The following is a 19,331-nucleotide window of genomic DNA, read 5'->3' on the forward strand; positions in this document are numbered from 1 at the left end:
CATTAGTGTGTTTGTGTAAGCCCATACCAAGATGGTTTATGGCCCGAGATGAATCCGAGATACCCACCTTGGGACAAGTTCACACAATTACACTAATCAGCAAACTACATGAAGCCTAGATATGAACAACTGTGTGAACAGGTCTAATAAATATTAGAAACTCTGGGTAGTGGTTAGGAAAAGAGTCCTTCCTCACTCCTCATTCCTCATTCCTCCTGAACTAATCATAAGATCACATGGCAGCACAACCAAAATGATCCTCTCTCTAGTTAACCCCCATGCATAACGGGAGCAGGCATTCCTTTAGGTACCCAAATTCTAAGTCATGGGCAATTTTAAAGGTCAAGAACAGCATTGTGAATTTTGCTTCAAAATGCACTGGAAGCCAGCAAGATATATTCCCACCACCTATCCCCAGTTATACTCTAGCAGTTGTATTTTGAATTAACTGCAGTTTTTGAACTGTCTTTAAAAGTAGTCCCATGTAACAGAGGCCATAATTGTTGCATCAGCCATAGCCAAAGAGCCATAGCCAATCAATTACAACTTCAAATAGAAATCACAATATGCATTGTACTTTTATAGGCCCTTTCTAACATAGCTCCAAGTCCTTTACACGTAGCAATTAAGTTCAAAACAGATCAATCAAATGGGAAACTAATGAGATCTCTTCACTTTTTACTGAAACAGTGTTTCCAAAACCATGCAAAGCAACAACAAAATACTACAGAGTACCTAATTAGTACTGCAGGACACACTTTAACAAAGAAGAGTAGCAATGATACCTCATACGTTCAGAAAGCAACTAGTAATTCTGATGCCTCAGTTCTTGGGTCAGTCACATTATTATTATTATCATCATCATCATCATCTACTACTACTACATAGCATCATAACTGTGCATGATGCTTTTTAAAGAGTAGCATAAACAAAAAGCATAGGTGTCCACCCTGAGGAACTTACAACTTAAATGTTGACAGTGCCAGTAGTGGCCGCGGCGGCAAGAGGCACCTTTAAAAATAAATTAACAGGTGCTTACCAGCATTACTGCAGCACCTGCCAACCATCCCAAGCAGCAGCACTCCACCCAGTATCCCGTGTAGGGTGGCGATGCTCCACCTGGCATCCCACATGGGGCATCGGTGCAGCCTTGGCCCCTGTGCATGGACAGAGGCTACCTGTGTGGTCAGCATGGTGTTGCTGACCATGCAAAGGGCCTCTGCGCACGAGCAGTACAAGCCAAGGCTGCACCAATGCCCCATGTGGGATGCCGGCCAGAGCACCACTGCGTGAGACAGTTTGCAGGTGCTGCAGTAACACCGGTAAGCACCTGTTAATTTATTTTTAAAGGTGCCTCTCGCTGTCCCCCTGCCACTGCACTCACCGGCTGCTTCTGGATAGTGCAGGAGTCAACAAGGAGGAAAGACAAAGGTAAGGTTAACAAGGGATGAATGTAATTGATAAATAGTGCCTTTATATTCCCACTTCATTATTTTATGTTTCTAATCCAAGTTACATTCTTTAGATAACTCCCACTGAAGCACACGGTAATCACTGAAAAAATGCTGTTTCCTTGCCGGGGGGGACGGGGGGTGGGGACTATGATGATCTGTTATAATGGTTCAAAAATTCCCACATTAAGGGCAGTAAGTTTTGACCATATAAAGTACAGCAGATGTTACTAAAAGCATTCATTTCCTATTGAGATTTCTAGTTCTTACCTGTGCACAAGTGGTGAGGTTACCAAAGCAGACTCCTCTTTAAAAGAGTGCTTCCAGGATTCATCCATCTTAGTATCACTTTGTCCAAGTTCTCCCATAACCCAGTCAGGTAAACCTTCGGAGCTGTCATTCCACACTCTTGTTGAATTTGGTTCATCAAAATAGATAGACTACATTTTTTAAAAAAATTGGGGGGGGGGGAGTAAGATGTTTAATAGATTTAGATTTCCAGGAATATCTCACAGTTTCTTTAAACTCTATGGGTTGTATCCTAAGCACTCATAGTATGAATGGAAGACGTTCCTCTTGCACAAGGCGGAGGGGCTATTTCCCCTCTTTCACCAATCCCTCACCCTACTGCAGCCTCCTGCACCGCATGCCATCCTGCTCCAGAGGGCCCTCCAATCCTCAGGAACAGTTTTTCAGGGGAAAGGGGAGATCTGTGAAAATCACCCTTCCCCTTTGTGTGAGTGGGATTTCTTCCTCTCATGCATTGAATAGTTAGAATACAACCATATGTATTTCCAGATCAGATGTAATAAAGCCTGAAGGCTATCCCAAAAATACATCCCATCAATATCTAAACATATACAACAAAAGTTAATTTTCCAAAAACTGTACCCTGAATTTTAACAACTGTTCCTTATATTTAATGTAATCTATCACCTTCTTAACTACATATGTCATTTGATTAGCACAGGTGAACACCACTATCCGTGGAGGTTCTGTTCTCCACCAGAGCCGCAGATACCTGGTCATTGAGCCGAGGGACTCAGGGGGTTAGGTTCCTGGAGGCTCCAGAAACTTGGAGAAACAGCAAAGCGGGGGGCTAAAAAGTGGGTGGGGGGTGCCCTAGGTCTCCAGGTGCCCAACAATGCCCCCCCTCAAGTCCAAAATCCAGCTTTTTTCCACGAAAATTCAGTTGTTGGGGGTTGTTGGGTTTTTGTTTTTGTTTTTTTACACAAATGAGCACAAAATGGCCCCTCTCCTCAAAAAGGTAGATGGAATTGACCTTAGAGGTCATTTCCAGCCACTCCGAACTCACAAATACATGGAATTAACGCTTTGCAAACCTTCTCCCCCCCAACCATCATGCCAAGGTTGGATGTCAATTACCCAATATGTGGATATGTGAAACTGCATATGATGGATCTGCAAATGGAGAGGTTCACCAGAAGAAACATCCCACATGTAAGTGAAGAGGCAACTGGAGTAATCTCACAATTATTTTTATGTTTGCTTCTATGATGCTGGCACAGACAAATCACTCCCCCCATGTTACAGCTATTTTCCTCACCCTAATGCATCATCTCCTATATGCAGGCAGAAGAATGGAACTATAAGACCTTTGGAAATGGTTGCACATTTTACTATGATTGGACATTATCTTAGTTCAATCATTTATGCTAACTGTGATGCAAGGCTGTGATCCATAGGTATGCACTTCATTTCTTCCAAAATATTTTACTCTCACCATCCATCCTGACAGAATCTCCAAACTGCTCATTTAAAGCAATTTTGAGGGATGTCATAAGAACCAGGCTTTACTACTACTACTACCACCACCACCACCAGGCTAAGGGTGTGCACAGACCATTTGCTGCAGTTTGGTCTGAATTCAGACCAAACCACACCAAAGTGAAATGGTTCTGTGGAACCGATCAGCTGGGTCGGTCAGTTTGATGAACCAGCTCAAACCAGTTCAAAGTGGTTCATAATCAAACTGTTCAGACCTGCTGGGTTCACAGCTGTCCAATTCACAAGCAAACCAGTTCTGCACATCCCTATACCAGGCCTTGACACGCCAATCATTCATTTCATATTTCTAATGCAATATTTGTGCTGTCAGTATTTGCACTAAAGGTATTACACTAAAGGTATACCATTAGAGAAGGTCAGGGTGCATATTTCTACTGCCCTTGGTCAGCAACTAGTCTTTACCGTGGGCCAAGCCCTAGCCAACCACAAATGGACCTGCTTTCAGGTCTAGGATCTGTACCCTACTCTACCCTTTTCCCTCTGCACTAAATGAGATGCGTTGTAGATTGTATGATGCCTCTCGAGTGATAAGGCTATGTTTGATTTGTCAGGCTTTAATGCCTCTTCAAAGCTACAAGCTCACAAAGGGAGGCGACCATGGGCATTCTTTCTCTTTGAACATTTGTAATTTAACTTTATTGCTTCGCCCCTGCCCAGGATTTGTTCTTGTGACCCGAGATCAGCTGACCCATTGGACTGAAGCCCTTTTTACAACACAAGCTACAGCAGCGGTTGCAGGCCCTGATGAAGAACAAAAACGTCACCCCCTTCTTTGGACTTCCGGTCCGGGGGAATGGAGAGGGCAAGCAGGGAAATAAAAATCTCATTGGAAAATCTATGCCAAGAGACGCAGTTGAAACGGCCTCAGGTTTTACCTGTTGTGTTATTTGTGTTATGTGGCGGGGGGGGGGGCAGAGATAATTCATATACCTATTTTCTTTCTTTCAGTAAGCAGGCCTGCAAGCACTGCAGCAAACAGTGCCCTTGGACTGTCTCCTGCATCCCTATGTACCAGAATCTTTAGTGGTTCCGGAACTGTCGTAAGGAAGGCCAAACCTCTCAAGCCACAGTGGGAGGAACCCTTCCAGACCCATACAGCCATGGAAGTAGCCGAGAAGACTGTATAGATCCATCACTCTCACCTGGAACCTGCCATTGTGAACCACAGCCCAGCTGTACTGCCCATCAAGCTAAGCCGACAAGAAGATTCAGAAGAATGGACTACTGTATGCCTATCTGAAGAACAGAATGAGGTTTCTGAGCCTCTGTTTGGGCCTTGTCATGAGAGAAACAAGTCCAAAGCCCTTTGCTTTGACATTAGGAAGGTGCCAGTGTCAAAGGGTCCAAAATGCCCTTACTAGAGTCCACCTTGGGAGGGCTGTTCGGGTTCTCTATCGAGCCTGTGCAAGAGAGGAACCCATAGTTGAACTCAGCATTGAACTTCACAGCCCCAAAGCCTATATTTGTATCTCCCCTACCTCAGTGTTGGGAAAGTGGGTGGTGGCAAATATGAAAGAAAAGAGGGTAAAGGAACTCAGCATCTGCATAATCACATTATTAACCAAGCCTCAAACAAACCTTAGCAAAGAGACCATTGACCCAACTGAGAATAGTCCTGAGGGTGACGATCTTGAGGAGTCCCAATATTCCTTAAGACACAATTTCTTTCTCGAGAGCCTCCACTCCCTTAAATAGTTCAAATTTTTGTGTAGCAAATACTTTCTGCAGGTGAAACGTTCGCTACCTGCCTGTATGGTTTGCCAAGCTCTCAAAAAGAGCTCTAACAGGAAGGAGGAATTCACCTAAGCCATGGAACAGATATAGAAGTGTCCTTGGACCAAATAAACCTCAGTCCTTCACTAATCAGAGAAAAGCTCAAATAGGAACCATGGGTAACTCCCAGGGGCCTACTGCCTGTTTGATCCTGGAAAGGAAAAGGAGGGTGAGTGATTCCCTAGAAGGCAGAGTACACCAAAAGCCTCAAAACCTAACTAGTCCAAATTTTCCTCTCTCTCTAAATTGTTCTTCAACCCAGACGGCCTGCACATGCTCTACTGATGTGTTTTTGCCTCTAGAATTCTACCTACTATGTGGCAACCTAGCCTATACCTATATTCCTGTTAATAGCTTCGGGGGCCCATGTGCCCTCGGACACCTAATATCTCTAGCAGCCCTACCCTCAAAGGAATACCTGAATTAGACCCTCACTCAGCCCCACTGGGCCCAAAGGGATCTGAAGGCTGAGGAATGTGAGGATACTATTGCATACATGCCCCGATTATTAACTCCTGCCGAATATATTGCATTAGCTTCCTCTCTGGTAGGAATCCCTGGGTCCACTATTCACTTGCACAAACTTGTAAATGGACTAGCCTGTCTCTTGCAGCAGACTGTCAACAAAACCTCTGAAGCTATATCACTTTTACTGGAAGAATTGGACCAGGTTAGAACTGGCATGTTACAAAACAGAGCGGCCATTGATTATCTGCTATTAAAGAACAACTATGGTTGTGAACATTTTCAAGGATTGTGCTGCTTTAACATCACAGATAATAAGGCCCCATAGAAAGGAAATTGGAGGAGCTGAATGACATTACCAAGCAATTATCCGCAGATAAGAAGAGTTGGTGGGATAACCTTTGGTCATGGTTGCCAGACCTCACTTGGGTTAGATATCTTGTAGTTACTATTATAATGACTGTGTCCCTGGTATTAGGGGGATGCTGTTGTTTTCAGTGTTGCTGTAATCTGATGACTATGTTAGGCACACAGGTAGATCGCTCAGTTCCTAGCATTGTCACATTTCCCCACCAGGACATACAAGAAGTTGGATGTTGGACATACAAGAAGTTGAACACAGGCTGGATGCCAATTATTGGGAAGGCGAGCCCTTAAAACACCATGTTTGAAAGGCTCAAAGGGGGGAATGTTGTGGGAAAATATTTGAAAATGTGCTTAAGCAGCGAAAAGACTTAGTTTGAATAAGTCGCAAGCTAGCCGAGATAGATGGCGCTTTTCGTATTGGGCACATTCTGTTCCTTGCCTTGAAGGTGCTTGATTATGACTGTGTGAATGAGAGAAGTCATATTTGAAACCATCTGGGACCTTTCGAGTTAAAAGGGGATGCACTGGACTGTATGAAATACACAAGTGTGGAATGTACTATTATCTCAATATAAAAGAGACGTAGAACCTGCTAGAAGGCGCGGCCGCCACCAATGAGTTTTAATTGCTAGCAAAAACTTTAATAAAGCTCTGTTTGGAAATGAGACACTGGTGCCTGGTGTAAATTACCCAACCAAGGGTCAAATGAGGGAAAATCCCTGACCTACAACAGATGACTGTCCAGGGGAAAAGAAACATGCAAGTGAACAATTAAAGGTGCAACCCTCTGTTTCTTCCACACATTCTTCAGACTCCTCTCCTCCATCAAGCTATATGGCTATAAGAGGAGTCAAAGGGGCATGAGAAAAAACTACAGCCTCCCTCTGTCTCTCCCTTTAAGCAGTTGCAAAAACCCTAGAAGAAAGGGGATGGGGGTGATTTTTTAATTATTTTTTAAGCCTGGCTTTTAGTAATCTTTGAATGTTTTAAACTGTTTTAAATTATTATTGTTTTAAAAGTTTATTTTATTTTGTCTTTACTGTATTCATTGTTATGAACCACCTACAGACTTGGATAATTAAATAAATTAAATAAATAATAAAATCATTGGGTGGCTTTAGTCCAGGGGTCTTCAGTTGCTAATATCTAATCCCGTGGAGCCTGTATTGCCTCTGCAAAGTCATGTCCAGCAGAGTTGTTCAGGGTTGTGAGGGGATTAGTATCTGCCCTCCCACCCTTGAACCAGAATTTGGATTCAACAGTTACCCACTGTGATGTGTTTAAAGAGTTTTTCGCAGATAAAATCTCTCAGATTCGGGCCGACCTAGATGGAGAATCCACAATTAATTTGATGTCTGAGCTGGAGGTGCCCAACGACTCCTCTTATGTGATTCAACTGGATCGGTTTCAGTTTGTGACTCCTGAGGATGTGGACAAGCTGCTTGGAGCAGTGAGGCCTACCACTTGTCCTCTTGACACTTGTCCAACATGGCTTGTTCAATCTAGCAGGGAGGTTGTTGTAAACAGCCTGGTGGAAATCATAAATGCTTCTCTGAGGGAGGGCAGGATGCCTCCTTGTCTTAAGGAGGCAATCATTAGACCTCTTCTAAAGAAGCCTGCATTAGATCCCTCAGGGTTGAGCAATTATAGGCCTGTTTCCAAACTCCCATGGCTGGGCAAGGTAATTGAGAGGGTGGTGGCCTCAGCTCCAGGTGGTCTTGGAGGAAACTGATTATCTAGACCCATTTCAAACTGGTTTTCGGGCGGGCTATGGGGTGGAGACTGCTTTGGTCGGCCTGATGGATGATCTCCAATTGGCAATTGACAGAGGAAGTGTGACTCTGTTGGTCCTTTTGGATCGCTCGGCGGCTTTCAATACTATCGACCATAGTATCCTTCTGGAACGTCTGAGGGTGTTGGGGGTGGGAGGCACTGTTTTACAGTGGTTCCGCTCCTACCTCTCGGACAGATTCCAGATGGTGTCGATTGGAGACTGTTGCTCTTCAAAATCTGAGGTTAAGTATGGTGTCCCTCAAGGCTCCGTACTCTCTCCAATGCTTTTTGACATCTACATGAAACCCTGGGAGAGATCATCAGAGGATTTGGAGCTGGGTGTTACCAGTATGCTGATGACACCTAGATCTACTTCTCCATGTCAACTTCTTCAGGAGCTGGCATATCCTCCCTAAATGCCTGCCTGGAAGCAGTAATGGGCTGGATGAGGGAGAATAAACTGAAGCTGAATCCAGATAAGACGGAGGTACTTATTGTGCGGGGTCAGAACTCTAGAGACAATTTTGATCTACCAGTTCTAGACAGGGTCACACTTCCCCAAAAGGAACAGGTTCGCAGTCTGGGAGTACTTCTGGATTCACACCTCAATTCATATTTCCAAAAATATAAAATATGCAGTAAATTAAATATTTACCATGTATGAAGGAAGGGTTTTTAATATTCCTGTTTCTGGCTTATGGGTAAAAGGACCTTCCAGAACACCCCTCTTCAGCATATGCAGCAGGAGTTTTGCATGTAAGTTCCGGTTCTTCCTACCAACAACTCCTGTGCCTGCACCTGAAGGCTCGCAGAGTTTTTTAATCCAAAGAGCACATCTCTGACGTTCTATGAGGGGCAGAAAATATATGCACAGAAGTCAAAATTCTGTATTGCAAAACAGATCTATATTACTTACATTAACATTACTGTAAAAATTCTCACTCACCACACCTCAAGTGGCCTACTAATACAAAGCAACATTAAGATGGTGACATCTTAATTACTCTTCATACATTTAATTGAACACAGAGATCACTTAAATGTGGAGGAACACACATATATAACAGATTTATGTTTGTTACACAAGGTATTTTTTCCTGTACACTGAAAGAAAAACTGCAAAAGTGTGAAAATTATGTGCTGCGTTTGTCATGGCATATTTGAATAGACATTTGCACAGTTTTCATACATGAGTATACACATTATACATAGATTTTCCTATATTTATGAATAACAGTATCATAAGTTACCGGCTCTCCCATAGGGGTGCTTACGATCAGTGTTAGCAGGGCAATTATCCACTTCACAAACACAGTCTTAGCTTAGCACAACACTTTATCCTCTACCATAAAAGCCTTGGACGTGCGGCCGTGCTGCCCGTGTCTTTTTCGCCCGTTCTGGGCATGCGCGGAGCGGAGCGCATGCCCAGATCGGGCGAAAAAGATACGGCTGCCCAGAGATGGGCGGCCATGTTGGACACGGCCGCCGGTGGAGTCCTCGGCCAGAGGTGGAGTCCTCGCCGCCACGGGAGACCGGGAGGAGCAGAAGCGGCGGGCGGAGAGTGTGGCCGAGGCGGCGGCGGAGCCGCGGCCTCGGCCAAAGGAGTGCGGGCCAAGGAGGTGGTGGCCGCGGCGGGGCGAGTGGCCCCGATGGCGGCGGCCGCCGCCATGAGAAACGGCAGGCGGAGAGTGCGGCCGAGATGGCGGAGTGCGCCCAAGGAGTGCGCCCAAGGTGGGTGAGGCGGCAGCGGGAAAACCCCCCCCCACTAGAGCCCGTTATTACAACGGGCTTACACATACTAGTCAGTTTATATTCACCCCAGTTCTAGTAAGATTTACATATTTCCTGGCAGTATTGGGAGACAATGGTCAAGTTCAGATGATCATTTAAACCATTGTTGTGAACAAGCCTTCCCAAGTCATCTGTTCACAAGCTTTTTTTTTCCTTCCTCTGGCATACAGAGGAGGAAGGGAGGAAAAGAGGCATAAGCCCCAGATGTGGTAGGCTTATTCAAAATTATCTAAAGCACAGTTTAAATGATCATCTGAACCAAGCCAATAAACAACAAGTTGTTCTAGTAAGAACTAATCAGCCTACTTTCCTTTCACTGTCTCTACAACTGGACTAAATTTCAAATCAAGGTTCACAAGTTAGATCTCTTGCACCTCAAATGTTCATGAATCCACCATTTAGGATCATGGGTTGACATTATTACAAACTATACCACTGAGGTGTCCCTGTGTGTCACTCACCACAACTGTATCAAATTTGGTTCAAATGGGTTACAGAATCCCCAGGTTAGTGTACTTGCGCCTCAAAGGTTTACACGTCCACCATCTTTGATCAAGGTGGATGACATCATCACAAACTACACCACTGAGACATCTCTGTGTGTCCATACAGCTGTAGCAAATTTGGTTCAAATCAATTAAGTGGTTCACAAGTTAGCCCACTTGCGCCTCAAATGTTTATGTGTCCTCCATCTTGAATAGGATTGGATGACATTGTCACAATCTATACTGTTGAGGTGTCCCTATAGCGGTAGCAAATTTGGTTCAAATCGGTTAAGTGGTTCACAAGTTAGCCCACTAGCGTGTCCAAAGTGTAGATAGATAGATAGATATCTTTATTTCAGTCACTGACCAGCAATAATAAAGAGACAACTAGCAACAGTAATCAGATGGTGAGTTCTTTGCAAATTTTACTAACTACATAACAGAACTTGGCCACATTCCAACACACTTGGTCTTTAAAATTTGACAACAAATCTATATATTTAATTCTCTAAGGCATACCCGGGGCTAATCTCATGTGTGGCAGCTCTCACGAGAGTTTGCAAACAGAAGCACCAGATTGGGCAGTGGAGATTCCATATGCAGATATGAAGGAGGAGTCTGTGGAACCATGGTGATTGGGCAGGGGGGATTCCATATGCAGATAAGGAGGAGGAGCCAGTGATGGTTAAGGTCAGTTGGAATGTAACTGTTACTGGTTGGAAGATGTTCTTGATCGTAGAGGAGAAGAGATAGATAGATAGATAGATAGATAGATAGATAGATAGATAGATAGAAGGATAGCAGGCAGGGGTCTGCAAAGAGAGGGGTCGTGAGAGAGGAAAGAGCCCTTCAGGAAAAGGAGGGTGCCATTGTGTAAATTAGATAAGGAAACAGGATGAACAAGATCTGTTAACTCAGGGAGGGAAGGAGGGGGAGAGAGAGAGAAAAAACATGAAGGGAGGAGGAAGAAAGAGTGGGGAAGAGTGAGTGGAGGAGAGAGAGAAAGAAGGGAAGGGAAGAGAGACAGAAGGAAGAGCAAGGGACAGGCCTGAGCCTGTCAGCAGCCTGAGGGGAATGAGCGGCCATGGCGGCACCAGCAGCAAGGAAGGGTCCATTCAACCACTGCCACTGTTTGAGGCTACCAAGGCCATTGACAGAGGGTGGCAGGCAGGAAAGGGACGGGCCCGGGCCTGTTGTTCTGGGCCTGGGAACAAGCAGTCATGGTGGCAGCAGCAATGAGGAAGGGCCCAGTCACTCAACCACTGCTGCTGCTGCTCCTCCTGTGGGGAGGAGCAGGAGCGGGACTCGGGTGGGGAGGTCTCTGGGGATAGGGGGCTGCAGCTTGGCCAATAGGCACCAGCAACTATGTAACCGTAACCAAGAGAGGTGAAGGGGATGGAAGCAACGGGATGGAGGAGGAGCAAGAGTGCAGTTCGGGTGGGGAGCAATCAAGTACTAGTACGCAGATGCTCTGCACAGGTTAAGCTAGTAATCTAAATAAAACTCATCGGTGTGGCCAAGCAATTCCATTAAAAAAGAAAAAATGAAATTAATTTGAATATCCTTGTAAAATGTACAATAGAGTAATACATGTGCAGTTGTTTCTATATCTCCTAAACCACAAGGACATAAGCATACCCCTGCTAACTTGGCAGAGGCACCTTTGAACATGGTGATTCTCTTTATTTAGCAGGGGGAGAGTAACTGGCCCTATCCCTCCCCAGCACAGTACCTCCAGTGACTGTTGCTGGTGTCTATCTTATGTTTCTTTTTAGATTGTGAGCCCTTTGGGGACAGGGAGCCATCTTATTTATTTATTGTATCTCTGTGTAAACCACCCTGAGCCATTTTTGGAAGGGCGGTATAGAAATTGAATTAATGAAGAAGAAGAAGAAGAAGAAGAAGAAGAAGAAGAAGAAGAAGAAGAAGAAGAAGAAGAAGAAGCAGGCGGAGTATGGTAATTTCTTATTCCCCTCTAAAACTGCTGTGGGAAGTGCATTTAGCCGAGCAAGGGTCTTAGCTCTTCTAAATTTTGCTGTTAGGTTGATTAGGTATTCAGCAGGTTTTACATTTGAAAACTGATTTCCTATATACATCCCTCTAGGCAGATTGGCTGACTCTTCTTGTATTTCCATCTCAAATGCAATTCTAGGCTATTTGGGGATGGAGGCTAAAGAACTGAGGCTAAAGAATGGAGGCTAAAGAACTGAGTCAGCTTGACGTGACAAGAGAAGATGTTCTAAACTGTCTGGAAAAACTAAAAATTAACAAATTGCCAGGGCCGGATGGCATCCATTCAAGAGTCCTCAAAGAACTCAAATGTGAAATTGCCGACCTCCCTGCTAAAATATATAACTTATCCCTACAATCAGGCTCTCTACCGGAGGACTGGAAAGTAGCAAATATAACACAGATCTTCAAAAAGGGATCAAGGAGCGATCCGGGAAATTACAGGCTGGTTTTTTTAACGTCTGTTCCAGGCAAATTGAGGGAAAGCATCCTCAAAGATTAAATTGTAAAGCACATAGAAGAACAGGCCCTGCTGGGAGAGAACCAGCATGGCTTCTGCAAAGGGAAATCTTGCCTCACAAATCTTTTGGAGTTCTTTGAGAGTGTCAACAAGTGTCTGGATCAAGGTGATCCAGTTGACATAGTATTCCTGGACTTCCAAAAAGCTTTTGACAAAGTTCCTCAAAGATTTCTGAGGAAAATTAGCAGCTATGGGATAAGGGGACAACTACATGTGTTGATTGCTAACTAGTTGAAAGACAGGAAACAGAGGGTAGGTATAAACTGAGTTTTCACAATGGAGGGAAGTAAGAAGTGGGGTCCCCCAGGGATCTGTACTGGGACTGGTGCTTTTTAATTTATTCATAAATGATCTAGAAGTAGGGGTAAGCAGAGAGGTGGCCAGATTTGCAGATGATACCAAACGCTTTCGGGTAGTGAAATCCAGAATGGATTGTGAGGAGCTCCAAAAAGATCTCTCTCAAAATGGCGAAGCAAGCATGTCTGCTAACAAACACTGCACCAGTGCTAGTGTGTGCGCAGAGGGCTGAATTTCAGTGACTGCCGTAGTACCTGGAAATATGTCCTTAACAGCTGAGTGACCCTCAGGGACATATTTTCGGGTGGTACAGAGCCCTTCCTGGGGATGTGGAGATCATCAAAACTTTTTTCCAACAGTGAGTTACTTGAACATTTCAGAAGCTTCAGTGCTTATCCCATTGAACTAGTGCTTTGTTAGTCAGGATGTCAGCCACTATATGCTACATGCATGATACAGAAAGTGAAACTATTTTCCAAACCACCTCTTAAGAATTACAGCTAGTTTATTCAAGTACTGAGCCTACTTGTGTGAGTATTTTAACTGGGAGGACTAATTCAGCAGCTCTTCATGGGATTATGTTGCTGCCTTCTGTGGTACTAAATGTACCACCAGAAGGATTAAAAACTATCAGAATGACCAACCAGATGTATGTCAGGTCCTTACTTTGTAGATTACATCCTCATAACAAAGTCCTGTTTGTCTCTAATCTCATAAAAATGCTTTTTCATCCATTAATAGCTATGCTATTAGTTAACATGCAATGGTGTTGATTTGTTTTTAAGCAACATCAGGTACAGAAGTTTTTAAAAGAGGCTTATAATTTTCTAAAATTGTACAATCCCAAATAAATCCTTTTATTTTAATTTTCATTATTTCTGCATGATTAATCATAAAATAAAGGAATATTTTATATAAAAGTATATTTACGTCATGAAATTAAGAAGGATAAGCATGAATAATCAGTATTAACAGAAATGCTTAAAAGATAAACTACAAAATTAAAATTTAAAAAGTTATGCACACATGCAGCACTTAACAAAATTTGATTTGGTAAACCGTTATTATTCCATATTTCAATCTATCCCTTTACTGAACTAGTACCAGATGCCACCACTTGACCTCTGTACAGGTGTCAGAGAGCCTGCATCACTTTTCTTGAAACACAACAATGCCTCACATCATCAAATTATCATTTGCCATTGTTGTACTGAATCTATTAACATGATTCTACAGGCAGAATCAGGCAGAAAATTTCCTTTTGCTCAGCAAGGAAATGGGCACTAGGCTCCTGGCCTCCCAAAACCCATTGGTCCAGGGTTCGAAGATAGTCATGAGCTCTGCTACCCAAGAGCTTTTATCAATTGCTATGTGGGGCAGCAGCACACGGAGCTGTGAAGGGATGGTTGATCTGATAGTTAGGCAAGGTTGTTGATGTGCTACATCCTAAGGTTCCAGCACCATCACACATCAGTGAGCACTTCTGCTGATGCATCTACCACAAATCACAGGGCTGGGCTCTCAAACCCCGCTTCCACAATGATTTCCAATCCACCTATCTCCATTTTACTAAGTTTCATTTTTTTTATGCAGGTGATATTTATGTATTCTATTTGTTCTTGGCACAGACTGGAAGTGACTTATCCACTTATTTAAAGAGTCCTAATTACCAAGGGATAAAGCATCCTATGCACAGCCAGCTAACCATCAGTAATATTTTGATACAATACATCAAAACTTCAAAACTTAAGAGATAAAATCTCAATGTACTGTATTTCTACATTTTACTCACAACATTTCATAATAAAAACTAGAACATCCAGCCTTAATTGATTTCTTACAGACGGCAATCCGATGCACACTTACTTGGGAATAAGTCTCACTGAATTCAATGGGATTTACTTTAAAGTAAATATGCACAGGATCCTGATGTTGATCAACTAATAGGCCTGTGCACTGGAATCTCCGATTCTGACAAATGTGCACCATTCCTATGGCACTGTGCAGAGGTGGGTGCTCCTGGCATAGCCAGGTTCATGCAGTACCTGTCATTTTGGGCATGGAGGAATACTTTTCAACAGAACCAGAGCCCATGGAGATACCAGCAAAGACAGGCTGGGTCATCTGGGAACCGTAGTTCCACCCAGGCTGCCCCCATGGGGACAACACTGGGAAAACTACAGCTCCCAGATGTCCCCACACCTTTTATTCTTTCCTTTGCATGTTTCCCAGCATCTCTGCAGGCTCCAGTTCCACTTAAAAGCCCTCCCACCAGTGCCAAAAATAGCAGACACTGCACAGAGTTGGCCATTCCAGGAGTGCCTACCTGTGTGCAGCACCAAGGCGGCAGCACATATTTGTCAGAATTAGAGACTCCAATGCATAGGACTGTCAAGTAATCAGTTCGGCTGAGATTTAAAAGCACATTTTAAAGGTTCTGGATCAAATATGGCTTTTCCATTTAATATAGCAGCCTTAATCTAAGTTTACACAATTCCTTCAAAAAGGCACCGAGAACTAGGTTTCAGAAATATAGAAAGGTTTTCAGCAATAACTCTAATAATATAAAACATCAGTTGTTATATTATATTGAAATATGGATTACTATCAGCAGTGAGATTCATAGAGATTTGGACCACTGAGACATCATTATTTAATTCCATTTTTAATTGGGCATGTACATCAAGATGCACAGCTTGTCAAACTGTCAAAACTAAGATTTTTGGTTACATGCTTTTTGTTACATGAGCCACTGAAACGTTAAGCAAAGTTGTGTTTCAGTTCTGTTTCAGATGTCGTAACGTAGTTTACCTGATTTATGGGGCAGTTTCAAAACGAAAGGCTTCATATCCACAACATAGTGATCAAATTCAGCATCCAGTTTCTCCCAGGTTTCTTCTTCACTGCTCATTGTGCTCATTCAATAGTATGCAGATGTGTTGAAAAGGATCCCTGAAAACATAACACAGAGGACCAGACTGCAGCAAGATGACAAGATCATCCAGGTCATCATGAAGATACAATATTACTCCTATATTAAAATAAATACACTGGTTACCAGTAGGTTTCTGGGGAAAATACAATGTGCTGGTTATAAACTATAAAGCCCTAAACAGGCCCAGCTTAGGCCCATAGTGAACATCTTCTTCACTATGAGCCCCATCGCCCATTGAGATCATCCAGAGAGCTTCAGCTGCAGTTGCCACTAGCTCATCTGGTGGCTACACAGGGACAGGCCTTCTCTGTTGCCACCCTGAGACTCTGGAATGTGCTCGCTGATGAAATAAGAGCCTCCCCATCTCTTACAATTTTTTAAAAGGTCTCTAAAGAGACATTTATTCAGCCAAGCTTTTTGACTAAACTTGTAGTTTTAAATTGTTTTAAGGTTTTAATTTGTTTTATTTTGCTGTAAACCGCACAGACAGGAGTTTGGGGCAGTGTACAAATATAATTAATTAATTCAGATCCGAGCAGTAAATTGACAAATTAGTAAATCATGCATCAACTTCTGCATACACAGTTAGCAATTCAGTACAAATCTTTGAGCTAGATTTTTTCCCCTATGAATGGTACTAACTGAAGCATAAAGCCACCTCACTGATTAATAAAGGAAAGAACTAGAAACTACACCACCCTGTACTTTGGCAATTATAATGCTTGAAATGAAGACCTTTCCTTTCTACAGCCAGTAACACAAGTTCATCTCAGAAACTTTCCTTTAACTATATGTAGGAGGATTCAGCAACTGGATGTCTCTAGGCCAAATCCAGTCCACTATAAACTGACAACTTAAAAGGTTATAGAGATATGCAGAAAGTAGCAACAGCATCAACAGAACTTCACCACAGGCTATTTGAAAGGCAAGACTTGTACCAGCTCTCTCACACAAGTCCTCCAAGAAAACTAACTGCTAACAGGGTACATGTTCAGGGAAATGTACATCAGATACATTCAGTGGACTAATGGCTGAGAACAGCATTACAGACATTTTAAAATGTCTTAGGAAAAGTTTAGAAGACAGCAATATTACAATTAGGCTTTGCAAAGTTATTTACAAATCCCTGAAATGTGCAGTGCCTCAGATCTGTGTGAATACAGTGGACTGTATTTTAAAAAAAATTAATAAAGCCAGTGTTTTGCTGAGCTTTGCGCTGCAATCCTGTGCAGTTTCTTGGAAGTAAGTCCCAGTGACTGAATTAAATAATAAAATAGACTTACTTCCAAGGAAACATAAAGAAAATAAGGCTGTACAAGGCACTTAAGTGTTTCTTTGGCAAGCTATGAAGCGCTTTACTCTTAATATTTTGTTAACTTGCTTTTTTACCTGCTTAGCTGGATTGCTTTTCTTGAAGATAGCTCAGCTAAATAAACCATGATTTTCAGGACATAATGGCGCAGCGGGGAAGTAACTTGCCTAGGGAGCAAGAGATTGCTGGTTCGAATCCCCACTGGTATGTTTCCCAGACTATGGGAAACATGAAACTAGCTGGGTGACTCTGGGCAAGTCACTTCTCTCTCAGCCTAACCTACTTCACAGGGTTGTTGTGAAAGAGAAACTCAAGTATGAAGTACACCGCTCTGGGCTCCTTGGAGGAAGAGCGGGATATAAATGTAAAAATATTAATAATAATAATAATAATGGGGAACAGCTATATTGGGCAGCAGCAATATAGGAAGATGCTGAAAGTCATAATCTCACTGCACAGGAGATGGCAATGGTAACCCCCTCCTGTATTCTACCAAAGAAAACCACAGGGCTCTGTGGACGCCAGGAGTCGAGATACACTCGACAGAACAACTTTAAGAAAAGTTAACCTGAGTGAGTTCCCATTAGATTTATTAATAGGAAACAGAATTAAGTCTATTCATACATCTTTGCAAGTTCAGCCTTATGAGCAATAAACTACTGTCCAGAGTTTCAACATCTTTCAAAGAAAGATTCATCAGGTAGTGCATTAACTTTCCACCAAAACAAATATATGTTTGCCATTCCTATGCATACTTAAATTTGCTCCTTGCACTGTGCTTGTAGATATGAAGAGTTATGCTTATAACTTAGATTTTTTTAACACTAAGCTGTTACTAAAAGATACATTGCAAAGCCATCACCAGAACATTGAAGGTCCTGTACATAGTACAGTACTCAGGCGCTCCCTCTCCCCAATATCCTTCCCACTGTGCTTTTCTAGTATGAAATGTTACCAGCATTTTTTCTGGGAGTGTGCCCAAGACTATAATCGCAGCGACAAGAATGAATTCAATACATGACAGTGCTCCCCATCGCTGCATCTGTATTCAGGAAATAGCTCCATTTTGTGTTCCTCATTTTGCAAGGTTTCCAGTCTTTCAAGAAGTCATTGCAGACAAAGCGGAGATTCCTGCTTTGTATGGCCGGTTTTCTAAGCACAGAACAATTTCTTTACTACTTTTCTAGCCAATCGTTCTGTTCACAAACACGAGTCCTCAGATTCTCCACCCTGAAAACAAATCGGCAAGCTACATTTACTGTATATGCCCACTCCAGCCTACAACGGTGCCTATAGGACGTGATCGCATCTTCCCCAGGTTGCAGTGAACTCGATTGGGATTTTCGGTGCAGACCAGCGCTACGGACTGCCGCGGGAGCCGTCGAGTAGGCTCTACCTTGAACATATTTACACAGAAGATTAATGGGATTTACTCCTAAGCAGATGCACATAGGATTACTAACTTTTGCTACAACTCTGTGCAGGTTTACTCCCACCTAATTAAGCGGGCCGCGCAAAGAAGGATTACAACTTTTGTCTGTTTATATACACAATACAGCTCCAGTTACCTCGCGCGGTCCAAGATGACGAGGGTTTGAGCAGAGCTCTGGGCCCTGCTTGAGGAAGGGACTGGCACCCACACACAAACGCGTGAGACTACAGGGGTCACTACAGAAGTGGGGAGCAGGGAACTGAGTTGCCTCGGGGGACTCAATCCACCCCCCAGGCCTCAGGCTCCTCCTCTGTTCCTCTGCAGTCTTCTCCGCCCTACACCCTCCCTGACAGCTTTCAGGCCCGGGGACCAGATGAAGATGTTGCTATTGCTGCTAGGAGCCCAATCAAGCCCAGCCAACGGTTCAAACCAACCCCGCCCGGTCCCTCCCGACTAAGGGCGTGGCCAACAGACACAATCTATTTCCGCTTCCGGTAGGACAAGCTAGGCTGCCGCTGCGCTGAGGGGTTGCTAAGCAACGTGCACGAGCGACGCTCGTTAGGCGGAGCCGACCCCGCCGGAGCCGGGTGTCTGGAATTAAGAGGACGTTGTGGCTGGGTCTTTGTTGTTGTGGGTGGAGGCGTCTCCGGATGAGGAGAGGGTAGTGGGAGTCTGTCCAACCCAGTTAAGGGCCGGGCGGGGGAGGGGGGGAGCTAAAGCTGAAACCTGCTAGGGAGTTCTCTTGAAACTGGGGGTGGGGGGGTGGGTACGAAGTAAACATTAATGGGCGTAAGAGCAAAGGCGGGGATTGGCCGTGTGGGCTTCCAAAGCTGGAGAAAGGAGGGAAGGGAAGGCAAGACGTGAGGTGATCAGCTGGTGGCGTTGTATCCTCCAGCAGTCGGGGGTGAAGAG

General features: G+C 43.7%; 1 protein-coding gene across 9 annotated transcripts in view; it reads right to left on the bottom strand.

Moving 5' to 3' along the window:
- Positions 1-18,887, bottom strand: part of CEP112 (centrosomal protein 112) — a 462,785-nt gene extending 443,898 nt beyond the window's left edge. For 5 of the 9 annotated variants that reach the window (XR_008315602.1, XR_008315599.1, XR_008315597.1 and 2 more), the window contains exons 1-4: positions 18,556-18,886; positions 15,552-15,692; positions 8,293-8,483; positions 1,722-1,891 (exon numbers count right to left, since the gene is read on the bottom strand). Coding sequence is in view for 2 of the 9 variants with exons in the window: in XM_053292958.1 (XP_053148933.1) it covers positions 1,722-1,891; positions 8,293-8,483; positions 15,552-15,660 (470 nt within the window). In the remaining 7 variants the exon portion in view is untranslated. Of the gene's footprint in view, positions 1-1,721; positions 1,892-8,292; positions 8,484-15,551; positions 15,693-17,064; positions 17,155-18,555 lie in introns of all 9 variants that reach the window. The other 4 variants (XR_008315603.1, XR_008315601.1, XR_008315600.1 and 1 more) reach the window with 2 other exon arrangements.
- Between the last annotated feature and the right edge of the window lie 444 nt (positions 18,888-19,331).

The sequence above is a fragment of the Hemicordylus capensis genome, chromosome 2 (genome assembly GCF_027244095.1).
Source record: "Hemicordylus capensis ecotype Gifberg chromosome 2, rHemCap1.1.pri, whole genome shotgun sequence".
Taxonomy (NCBI): domain Eukaryota; kingdom Metazoa; phylum Chordata; class Lepidosauria; order Squamata; family Cordylidae; genus Hemicordylus; species Hemicordylus capensis.